At 44.1% G+C, this 12,866-nt stretch overlaps 1 protein-coding gene across 1 annotated transcript in view; it reads left to right on the top strand.

The window, feature by feature from the left end:
- Window positions 1–12,866, top strand: part of GDA (guanine deaminase) — a 101,061-nt gene that overhangs the window by 21,999 nt on the left and 66,196 nt on the right. Inside the window, exon 3 of the mRNA XM_019517463.1 lies at window positions 10,134–10,305. Coding sequence (XP_019373008.1) covers window positions 10,134–10,305 — 172 coding nt within the window. The remainder of the gene's footprint in view (window positions 1–10,133; window positions 10,306–12,866) is intronic.

Genomic DNA, 12,866 nt, shown 5'->3' with positions numbered 1-12,866 from the left:
TTCAGTTTGTACCAACATTGGTTATTTCTAAACGAGCAGAAAATCACCATCTTCCTTATTTACATATATGGTCCATATATGTGGTAAATTTTGCTTCCAAGAGTGTGCTCTCCCTTTTGTTCAAGCAGAGGCTCTGAATAATTCCCTTTCCATTCTTCTTAATCCTTGCAGAAAGCATTCCTGTCTTCAAAATTTAGAGCTTCTTTTTTCCTTTCAACTGGTGCAGCCGTGAGTTGATAATCACAATCTGTCTTTGTATTTTCATTTGCATTTAACTCAAAATGCATGTTCACAAAGGTTCTTTGCATTTGACCTTGTCTTTACTTATTTTCCTAAATCAGTGGCGTCATCTTTGATTCTACTGAAGTTTCCTTCATACATATAATTGGCCCTGTAGCGCATACGACACATGGAACCTCTCCATCATTCATCAGAATCTCATCACATTTCCTGGCACCCAAGGGGTGCTATATCTGGGTTACATATTATTTGTCTGCTTTATAAATACTTCATTCTACTTTCTTTTATAAAAGTGAAATCAGGATAACTCACCTCTTCCCTGGTGCTCCCTGTCTAGCACTTGTCTGATTATCTTTTAACTCTGTCATTGACACAGTATCTGTTGCTAGTGTCAAGTCTGAATGATGCTTCACTTTCCATCATTTCTGCTTTATTGCCTCATTTTTCATCCACTTCTATCACATTCTCATTCTCATTGTTAGTCTCTCTCCTGGGTATCTCCTAATTGTTTTTGTTAGGATCTCCCATTGTCTTGAACTGTTGGAGGGAGGCTAGTTTACATCTTATGTTATAGGTTGTCTTGAATGGAATGGAACACTATCACTTAAAGGGGTGTAATAAAATAAAATAATAAAATAACAGACATCTGTTGTTTGAAATCTGTTTCCTCCTTTGGTGGGGAAGAAAACTTCCTCATCTCCTTAAGGTGCATAGTCCAAGAACAAGCCACATGAATCACTTTTGTAGTATGAAGAAAAAAATCATTCTTCATTGTTGGAATGGGGTCCACAGTTCTTGATTTTCAGTAGATGAACTAGTAAATGGTAGAGCTCCTTTCTTATTCACAAGATTAATTCCCAGGTTTGCATTTCCTGTGACACAGGTGACTTCTATCTTGTTTCCTGGGCATATTAGTTTCCTGGGTAATTTGTATACAAAATAAGACCCATGCATATGTCAAAACTAGGAGTGAGTTACAGGAAATCATAAATGTCTACTGATTTAACAGTAAAGGAGTTCCTTTTTCACTTAAAGTCACTAAGAGCCTGTGAAATACATCTTGCAGAGCCAGAAATACCTCAACAGGTGAGGTGAAATGAAATGGTCCTGGGTCTGTACCTGGCATCTGTGAACATCTTGGGCGCACGGAGAAGTGCAGCTCCCCGCTGTAACTAAGAATGCTTTGCAGGAAGTGTTCTGAGTTACAACAATCCCCTGGACCAGACAGAAGTTCACTGTTGGGTCCAGGGGGGAGGGGAATCTAGCTGTTGGCTGCCAGTCTGCGGGTTTCTGGTAGCAATGGCCACTCCTCTCTCTCAGCCTATCTCTGTTTTCAGCATGGGAAGGGGGGAAAGAGAGCAGAGGGAGCTTGTTCTAGGGGTTCTCCACCCAGTGCTGGAAGGTGGGGTATGTGTATTGAAGCCCTCTGAAAAGCCCCCATTAAAGGCTGAATGTGGGTAGTTTCCTTGTGATGTCATGTTAGTATGATAATACATGTTAGTTAGTATGATAATACATGTTAGTGTATTGTAGCCTTCACCTTGTGGGGGCTCCAATACATTCATCCCACCCTCCAGTGGGGGCTGAAAACCCTCCAGACTGAACTCCTTCCGCTCCCTTTCCCCCTTCCCATTATGAAAACAGCTTGGAAGCTGGGAGACTTTGCAGATACAAGTTACAGAAGATGCTATGTTTTGAAACATCTTCATCTGAATCCTCATGCAACAAGTTTAGATTTGTGTGGGATTGGACCCTTTTAAACTGCTTTGCAGTCATGCATTTCTGTTTGGTCATGGCTGTAGAGCACTTTCAGGGGCCAGATCAGGCAAACATTGTCACTTCTGTCTGTGTCCACTTGTGGCTCAAAAGTTTAGTCTCAAACTACAATAGTTTGGGGGATAATGTATACAACTACTGTGAAATCTGTATGTCTTGTTGGATCACTGATCATGTGGACTGTCTGAATTACAGGATTTTTTAAATATAATGCTAGACACCTGAAACAGCAGGTGAAAGTGGAAATTGCTGTGAAAATGGATTAGATTTACTGATATATTTTTGCAACTATCTTGCATAGGCTTAGTCTGGTACAAGGCTTGAAGGAAGTAAGAGGGTGATAAAAAGAAGAAATCCCCACTTTCTCAACACTAAGGGGAAAAGGAGTGAAAGAAAGTCTGAGCTGTCTCATATGGGCCAGGTACAGACATTACACTTGTAAAGGTATACGTGATCAGAAAAAGCTCTATACCCTTAACAGAACAGAATTTTGGCACACATAGACTAATTTAAAAATGGAACCTGGTCTAAAATTTGTGCCCCCCACTGAATGGCTAATGTATGTTCTTTTCCCTACCAATCTAAACTATGCTGCTTACAGAAAACCACGTAATTTAGATGGATTCTGCCTTACTATCTATTCCAGACTATCATAGAATGATTTTCTAGCATTGTGTTGTAATAGTTTCCTTATGATGTCACTTTAATATGATAATAAAGCATCATTGCAACAATAGACCAATATTACATCAAGACATCAAAATGAGATTTTTTTTTGACTCTCTGAAGGTCCACTGAGTGACAAAGTGATTCATCATTTATTAAATCTTGAGCTCTACTTGATTATATATAAGAAAACTAAGTTAGGAATAGAACAGCCTTCCTGATAGTCTAATCAGTCAAATGAACCTGCCCAATTATGCCTATATTAAGAAGCATGATTGGGCCTGATTCTCCACTAATTGACAAAGATGTAACAAAGTCACCTTATTACTTTCACTAGTGTAAGTAAAAGGAGAAATGAGTCTATATCTCTTATAGGGAAATTATGGTAATAAAATATAGTATAATTTTTCAATCTGTTATTTTATGTGTGAATCCTAGATGCTGACAAAGGGAATGGTGAAAGGCTGCAAGTATTTGAAAGCAAAATGCTCAGGAAAATATTTGGTCAAGTACAAGAAAATGGAGTATGGAGGAGAATGCATAATCAAGAGCTTGTGGATCTTTACAAACCCTGATGTCTTGAGCAAGATTCAAGAGCACAGAGAATGAATGGGTAGGGCATACAGTGAGAAGTACGTGAGGCAGATTTTGGAAGCTGAGGTGGGGGTATTATATCTCAAGATAAACTAAGACAACAATGGGATGATAATATAAAAACTGATCTGGAAGAGATGGGTGAAGATGCAACAAGGTGGAAGAAGATTGTACAAGATAGGAAGAAGTGAAAAATTGTGGTTAAGGCAGTTTTAGGCCCCCAAAGCCTGTAAGACCAGGGGGAGAGAGTATATGTTTTGTGATGAGACCAGGAGAATAATCAAGTGCCTTTTCAGTTGAAATGATATATATTAGGGCTGTGTGAAATTTTGCCGGCTGTTTCATTTTGATGCTGTTTTGACTCATTTGAAACTCAAAATGGTGAAATCAAAATGAAATGAAGGGCTTCAAAACAGCCTTGAAACGAAACAAGGGCAGTTGAAACTTTTGAAATGTTTCGAGTTTCAAAGCTGAAGCTGGGCTTGCCTGCAGGGAAACAGAAAGTAAGGAGAGGGAGGTGGAAGATGTGGGAAGGACTGTTTTGATATTGACTGTGTAGCTGGTCAGTGACTGTGATCCTTCCCTGAGGCCCCTTCTAATCCCAGTGCTCTGGGGGAGGGATGGAAAAACAGCATAAAAGGCAGCATTGTTTGAACTGTCTTGCTTTCTGCCTTGGGGTCAGTTACTGAACTATCTTCCAGAAGCTCAGCAGCATTAGACAACAAAGGCTACTACCATTGATTTCCTACTTGCTAGCCTAGCAAGTAGGATTCCGCAATACCTTTTGCTTTCTTTCTATACCCTTTTATTTTATTATTATATTCATTGATTGATTCTTTTCAATTTCATAATTATATTGCATATTATAATATAGAATTTATGTAGGAAGACATTTATACATTTATATATTTTTGTTTTATTATATTGCATATTATAACGTAGAATTTATTTAGGAAGACACATATATAAATTTATATATTTTTATAAAGACAAGAAACTGTGAAATACACCATGAAGTGTGCTGGAAAGGCAGCTGGCACGCCTTCAGGGAGGGGCGGAAGAGGGGGGTAAAGGGAGAGGTGTAAGTTCCCCTCCCCATGCCAAACTGAGATGCAGACTCTTTGTTACAACAAGCAGGCATGAGGCTTCGTCTAGTACAGGCAGAAAGGAGAGGTGAGCAGTGCCAGTGCTACTGCTTGTCCCTGAGTCTGCATCCCCTCCAAAAGCACCAGCCATAACCCCCCACCCCCTGCCACCACCATGACAACAAGCACCAGCATGACAGTCTCCTCTACTCCAATTTCACTTCCCATGCTGAGCCTTCCAATGCCAGAGGAAGAGCTGGAGCTGGATCTGGACCTGAGAGCCATAGCAAGGGAAATTCTGGGGAAGGAGGGGAAATCATCTCAGTTTGTGCTCCACATCCCTCAAGTTTCCCTTAGAACAAGGTCTCCTTCCCCAGAAGGCACTTCAGAGGAGGCTGAGGTAGATTTTGCAGAGGCAAGTGGCTCAGCTGAGTCCTGTTGCTGTGCCTCTGCCCACTGAGAAGGGGGAAATTGCAGCATCCATATATGTACCCACACTCCAGAAGTGTGGTCTGGGATCATTTTGACCTGGATGATCCCACATACATTGTCTGCCTGCACTGCCAAGCCAAAACTAGCCGGGGCAAGGGAACGAAACACATGAGCAGCACAGCTGATGTATCTCTGCAGGCACGACCCCCTTGCCCTTGCTCCTCCTCAGCCTGGCGCCAGTGGGAGCATGCCCAAAGACAAGTCCCCCTTTCACTCCAAAGACCCCATTGCCCCAAAGCAGAGGCAGGCCACCCTGGAACAGTGAGGGAAAGGTGAACAGAAAGGGGGGCATGTTGCAAGGGCAAGTGAGATCACACAGAGCACTGGGGAAATGCTTACTGTGGATGGCCAGCCCTTCTCCTTAGTTGAGTGGCCAGGGTTCAGGTGGCTCATGGCACTTGTGGCCCCATCATACCAAGTGTCTGCACGCACCACCTTCAGCAGGATGGTGATGCCCTCCCTGTATGAGGCATGCAGAGAGTACTTGAGGGAGGAGTTGCACAAGGCAGGTACGCAGGTGGCCTTACAATTTACCTCTGACATCTAGAGCAGTCAGGGTGGAGATCATTCATACCTATCCCTCAAAGGGCACAGTCAGGGTGCCGGTGGACACTCCTTCAAGCTGAGGTGATGGATGAGTTCCACATGGCAACAGAGATCATGGGGGCCATGAACTGCTTGGTGCAGGGGTGGCTCATTGGGCAGGGCAAACTCACCTGTGGGTTCATGGTCACCGACATGGGGCCAATGTGGTCAAGGCGGTCCACTTTGTTGGCATCTGCTGTGTGGCACACAAGTTCCACCTCATATTCAGGGATGCCTTGGAGGGGGACAGGGCTGTCAGTGATGGCACCACCACTACCACTATGAGCCAGGTCATTTCAAAATGCAGGGAGGTGGTGGGCTACTTTTACCACAGCATCAAGGGGGGCAAGCAGAGCTGAACATTCCACAGCAAAAAATCATGCAGGATGTGGAGACTTAGTAGAACTCCCACATATCTGATGCTCGAGGAGTTGGTGGAGCAACAGAAGGCCATCCATGAGATGACCTTGCTCAGGGAGATTGGGATCAACGGCCCCCTTAACAGAGCTGAGTGGGATACCATCTCCCAGATTTTCCTCAAGGCCACCAAGACTCAGCACTGGTGATGCCCTCCTTAATCAGGTGATCCCCTTAGTGAGGGAACTTCAGAACCAAATGGAGAACTTCTGGGGGATAAATGTTCATGGCTGGGGCAAGCCACTATCACCAGATGTGCAGGCACTGGTGAGGAGGCTGAAGGAGGGCATCAGGAAATGGCTTGATCCCTTGTGCACCAATACGGTCCATGTGCTGGCTGCCATGTGTGACCCAAGGGTGAAGGGCAATGTATGCAGCAGCCAAACCCTGAATCAGTGGATGGAGGTACTGGTGAAGAGAGTCAGGGAGGCAGAATGGCGGAGGCAGATGGATGTGGAAGAGGGGATCCATTGTCTCATGTTAGCATGCCATCCACCAGCCAGTCTCCTCTTCCACCACAGGTACTACCAATGTGGGCCAAGGGCATGGCTTCCAGGATGGGGTCCCGGAGGCATTAGACAGGTAGCACTTAGGCCCTGGTGGCTGCCTATCTCATCTAGGATGTGGAGCTGTGTGACCTCTGCGGGCAAGCCGCAGCCAGATGTGGTTGGATCTGGCCACAGCTGCCCAGGAACACCTGTCCTGTCCACAGACAAGTGTTCCAAGTGAGAGGGTATTCAGAATTGCTGGGGATGCAGTAACACCCCACCGCACCTGCTTGGATCCTGGTTTGGTGGAGCAGCTAGTGTTCCTGAAATTGAACTTCCCACTACCAGGGTTCCCCAAGCTCCAGGTGCAGATGAAGTGAATGCCACCTTCTTCACTCTGTCTGCACCTATTTCCTTTTTTCATTTTTTAAAAATCATTTAATATTCAAAGCTGGAGGGGGCACTCACTGCATCACCAGCTAGCAGGGGAAAAACACGTTCCTGCTGAGCTCCCATGCCAGATGAACTTGGAGGTATGGGATTGGACTATGGGGAAGGAGGAGGCTCCAATTCCTGTGCATGACCACTAAAACTGCACTCTGCCAGGGTCAGGAGGCCTGATGTGACTGCTGGTGGCACAGCAACCCCAGGAAATGCCAGGACCAAGGACCCCCTGGTGAAAGGCAGGTAGGAGGTGCCATAATCTCCAGCTACCACACGCACATACAGAGTCCTGGCTGGGGAAAGCAGTTCATAGACTCATCTGTGAAAAGTAGTTTGTAAATTCCCTTCAAGATCAGGCCTGAGAGATTGGAGACAGGTGGTGTTCTGTTGTTGTTTTTGATAGATTTTCAATGTGAGTTCATTCTAATGTGCAGTTGTTGCTTGATGTTTCCACATATTTTTCATCAGGGCACTTGGTGCCCTGATGGAGATATGTATTGTATTGTGAAGATATCTCCATACTGGAGATACTGTTGGCAGGTTTTCTGTGTCTTGTCATGGCATGGCCTGGATCTATTTGGTGTGTTTTGGGTTGTAAGAATTTGGCTTCTGGTGACGAGGTTAGTGAGGTTCAGTGGTTATTTGAATTTACAAACCACTTTTCACAGACAAGTCTATGAACTGGACTTCATCAACCTCCTAGGTACAGAAACTCATGGATTCAATATAGACATTGGAATTCTGACACACTACATACAACCTTCTGGACATCTGACTCCCCAGGTACCCCTCCACTTTTACCTGCGCTGCTACATCCCCCTTCCCCCCACCCTCATTCCAGCCTGTCCCTCACCCCCTGATGCCCTCCATTTCCATTTTCACTGACTGGCTTTCTTGCCTGCATTGCATGCCAGCCTCCGGTTTCTTTACTATTCCTTCCATCCAGGAACAGCACATGAACAGACCAACTACAGGTGCTTCCTCAGCCTGATGAAGGCTTTTTTAACCTGAAACCTTGCTAAAATATATTTCTGTAACTATTCAGTTGGTCTACTAAAAGACAACAGATGAATTTGACCCAAAGAACCTTGTCTGCCAGTGCCATGTCCTTACACCAACACCCTTAGCAGCTGACCAGAAGGATACATGGCTCTGAGCATATCTAAGACCCAAGGCTGGGGCTGGCAGAGAGAGTTCTCTGGCAGCTGCTGGAGAAGCTCCTGCAGGAGAGGAAAGAAAGGCTCTGTGACAGTTTGGATGCCTGAGATGCTGCTGTTGCTACTGTGCTGCTTACTAAGTTATACCTGTTGTCATTTAAAGTGGTGGATGAGCTGAGGCTGTAGGGGATGAGGAGGCTTCACTGAGGCACACTACTGTGTCATGGCCCCAGCACCAGTGAGGGTGTGCCTTAACACACACAAGTCACACATGTCACGAGTCTTGGTTGTCAGCAGCCTGAGGTGCAGTTTCCCAGAAGCCCCTCCACCTATCTCCTTGAAACCTGCCAGGCTTCATGGCCTCAGCATGGGCTACCATGCCTGCAGTTTTCACCTGTGCCTCGACACTTACAAATGACATGAGTTTTGCTTTCAAGACTTTGAGGTGCAGTTTCACAGAAACCCCTGCACTTATGTCTATGAAGCTTGGCAGGCTTCATGCCCTCAGAAGGAGCTACCATCCCAGCTGTTTTCATTTGAATCATGCAAGAAATGACAAAGTTATAGGCAGTTTCATGCTTCCCCATTATAGCCTATGGGCGAAACATCGAAACAGTGTTGAAACATTGAAATTATTTTGACTAAACTAAATGGAACAGTGCTTTTGAAATGAAATGAAATTCAAAACATAACACTGTCCCATGAAAATGGCGAAATGGAAGTCAAAACAAAAAGGTGCTGTTTCACACAGCCTTATATATATGCTTTGTGAAGAGACCAGGACCATAATCAGGTGCCTTTGCAGTTGAAATAATCCTCATGATTTTATTTACACTTTTCCCATAGAGAGTTGCTTTAAATAAATTGATAAAGTATTACTGAATTAATGCTGATTCAGCTGTATTACTTACCAGAACTGTGTATATTGCTTTTTGCTCTAGACTAGGGACGGACATTACACATACAACTGGTTTAAGTAATCAAAAACTGGTTTAAACCTGTAACAGAACAGATGTTCAGCGCACATAAACCAGCTTCAAAATGAGTGAAACTGGTTTCAAATAAAGTTGGTTGAATGTAGTATCAGACTTAACTGATTTGGGTCAAGCCAGTTTATGAAACTTCTGTCCCAGATTCTGTCTGTCCTGGTTTGAATTAAATCATAGTCCCCCAGCATCCCAACATGCTTTTCATGATGTGAAAAGTTCATGTTCATGCTTTCAACATGCTGGGCTGTGCTGTCTGCTGCAGCAGACAAGGGTTGGGGCAATCTCTTCCTTCCCCCACATCCCTCCACAAGGCAAACCCTGGCTGAGGTCTGTGGCCTGGGAAGGAGGTTAAATTTTCATCCTCTTGAGTACAGAGCTGCCTTGGCCCAACCGGATAAAAACAATGTGGACTACAAATCCCAGAGGTACCTGAAAGCAGAAAGAAGTGATGACTAATTTTGTAGAGTCATGCTGCTGTAATTCTGGACTGCAAATCCCAGAAACCTTGGGTGCAGCAGGAAGAGGAAGCAAACACACAGCCCATTCTGGCTATGTGCCAGGCAGCCCTGCTCTAGCACCTCCTGGCTTCTGGACTGAACCACTGCAGTCATGTGGCTGCATTTCCTGACTCAAAAGTGAATGTCTGTGCAGCTGTATCTCAGTTTAATCTCTGAAGCTTAGACTAAACTACAAAGACTGAATCGATTCAGCCTTGGGCTTTTTGACTGTGTTCTTAGCCTGAGTGTCTAGTCTACATATGGAATAACAGCCAACTACTTCATAGTATTAAAAGAACTTACTCTTTCTGTACAGGTAGAAGGGGGTCTGAGCTTGCTGAAGGTCTGGGAGAGTCAATTCTGCTGACCACTCAAGCTAAGGGCTGGAATGCAAACTTCTTACTTAAAACAAGGGCAGATGTTATACTTCAAGAACAGGCGGGCTGTCCATTGGGAGGGAGAACTGGGGCGACTGCCCCGAGCCACGTGCTTCGGAGGGCCCTGCAGAGCCAGGCAAAGCTGCTATGGTGACTCCGTGCCTCCCGCCACTGCTGAATCCACCGCCGCTTCTTCACATTTGGGGTGTGCAGGGGTGGGGCCCTGCACAGGCTGATTTGCCCTGGGCCCTGCAACCCATTTGGGTCATCTCTGAGAACAGTTATTTAAAAACTAGACAATTTACTATAGTTTTCTTTTTTTCCAGTGAATTCTTCATGCCAGGATTGGTTGATGCACATATCCATGCACCTCAATATTCATTTACTGGTACAAGAGTAGATCTACCTCTTTTGGAGTGGTTAAAAACCTACACATACCCAACAGAAGCCAAATTCAAAGATAATGACTATGCTGAAGAAGTGTACACAAGAGTTGTAGTAAGTACAGCAAATGTCTTCTGCCTACTTTTCTATGATAAATACATGTTTTACAAAATGTTTTTGCTTTCAAAAGCTGATATTACAATTCAGCAACAAATAAAATATCATCAAGAGAACTGAATAAATTGGGAATACCAACATTATTCAAGATTATTCCCTTTATAATTCTGGTCTGCAAATGAGTTGATACCATGTAATGGCTGGCTGAATCTGCAATGTATCTGATCAGTATAGATCTACCAGTGTCAGGACATCAGAAGAGATGCCTGATCTTCATCTGTCACAAGGAGAAGAAAGTCTACTAATGCTGCCAGAGCAGTTTTTAGCTTTTACTCAGGTCTTTGCTCAAATTGATAAATACAAGTCTGAAGAATCCTGATATTTTGGGTGTTGTCTTGCCAGTTTCACTATGGCCTTAATCAAAAATGAAAGATTAGACACTGCATTATCAGTATCATGTCAGTTTCTGAAACAAAGGCCTCATTGACTGCATCCAGATGATCATGGATGCGTTTCCCCAGGGACAAGTAGCAATGGCACACCTTGTGCTGCTGCTACTTGTCCCCAGGGAATGCCCATGCCACGCACACTCTGGCATGGGCATTCCCCAGGGGCAAGTAGCAGGTTACGCTCGGTGGGGTTGGGGAGGCTGGGGCCAGCAACTGTGCTGGTCCCAGCATTCTCGCTTGGGGTCTTGGGGGCCTCATGGATCTGCAGCCACAGCGCTCCTGCATCTGGGAGCCTGGCTAGCAGCTGGGACATAGCTCCGGCTGGCCAGGCTCTGGTTTTAGGCAGCATGCCCTGCCACCACATGCACCACCCTGCTTTTTTTTGGCATGGATTTTTTTAACCCCCAGATTTCCTGGGGTCCAAAAATGCCCCTGTGCTGAAAGGTAGCAGTGTAAGGAATGCTGTGGGGTATGTGGCACTGCAGATGGGTCTGCAGCGTCACATATTACATGGCTGCACTCATCCAGATATGGCCACAATGGCTTACTTAAGAGGTCCCTGCTCCCTACAGTAACTATTTATAATTACCTTGAAGTTCACCAGCTAGAGTGGTAACAGATTCAAAGAACATGTTACTCAATGAAGGGATCTATTTATAGTTTAGATTAAATATATTTATCAACCTGAGTAATAAATATGAACATTATAAACAGCTATAAACAGCTCAGTAAAAATCTCTGATGAATATGCAGCTGCATTAAAAAATCTTAGAGAAATGTTAGGATGTAGAATGATTTTTTTTAAAAAGCAAATGTGCTTCTCATCTGGATTACTAACTATAGTATTTCTAATTTATCACAGAAAAAATACTGCAGGAGGGGATTCGGAGAAAAGTAACAAAGAGTATGAGAATCAAGGGCACCTATACATGTGCAGTGGGACTGTTCAGATGTACTGTAATTACAGCATGTCGGAGCAGACTCGATTAATTGAGTCTGCTGGAGCATGGTAATTACCATGCTCTAGCAGATTTCAATACCTTGTGTATCAGCGTCCTTGCACTGAAAAATGGCATCAGGAACACCTTAAAGCTTACTGAACAAACTTTCCCCCAATGCCATTTTTCAGCCCAGGGATGCTGATACACGAGATGTTCCAGGCTCTTTAATTAGGGTGGCTCTCGGAGCTGCTCTAATTGAAGTACCACCTCCCCCCTTCCTCTCCCCCCCTGACTCTGGGAGTATGTATATAAGTGCCCCAAAGCTCTAGCAAAATTCTCACATGCGGAGAGACCAGAAAGACTGGGATTGTTACCTTAGAGAAAGCAGATTGGGAGCTTCTGTTCTTCCCTGCAAAACACAATTAAATTAAAAAATGGAAATTTCAAAACTGAAAGGAAAATACTTCTATACACAACATAATAGAATTGTTCTTATGTGGAACTGGTTTCCACCAGAAATTGCTGAAGCCCAAACTTAACAAGATGTTAAAAAAAAAATTAAAGATTGAGTATTTATGTGCATATCCAGAGTTATAATTTGACTGAAATATTTCTTTTTTTCAAACAGACATCAAACTTTGTTCTTTGGAGCCTAAAGCAATCTCTTGGGCTGTAAATAGACACCATTTTTGTCCCAGGAGAAAGTATTTTGTCCTGGAACCCTACAGTCGCATAAGACCAGTGTCCCACTTCAAATCTTGTCAGAGTATGTAGGATAAAAGTGCTATCATTTTTTTCCTGGGCCACCATGGTGCATATCTGCAATACAGTTATTGCAAGTCATTCCCTAACAAGCAGATCAAGCTGTGCACTCTCTACAGCCACCTACTGGCAGAGGGACAGCAATGCAGCTGGAAGAATGTCAGTGACTGTATATATCACTAGGGCTGTGCAAAACTTTGGTAGCCGATTTGATTTGGAGGAAATTTGGCCTGATTTCAGGACCAAATGTCCAAATCCAAATCAAATCAGGAGACCAGTTAAAAGCTCTGAATTGATTTGAAACATCCAAATCGATTCGGAAAAGCTTTGGAACAGATTTGACCACTTCAGAGCTTCAGCCATAAACTAAACAGCCTCCAGCTGGTAAGTCTGTTGGGGTTGCGGG

The sequence above is a fragment of the Gavialis gangeticus genome, unplaced genomic scaffold (assembly GCF_001723915.1).
Source record: "Gavialis gangeticus isolate Ggan-Ray unplaced genomic scaffold, GavGan_comp1, whole genome shotgun sequence".
In the NCBI taxonomy this organism is placed as follows: Eukaryota; Metazoa; Chordata; order Crocodylia; family Gavialidae; genus Gavialis; species Gavialis gangeticus.
The sequence above is the reverse complement of the archived record's forward strand: the minus strand, read 5'-3'. Positions and strand labels throughout refer to the sequence as shown.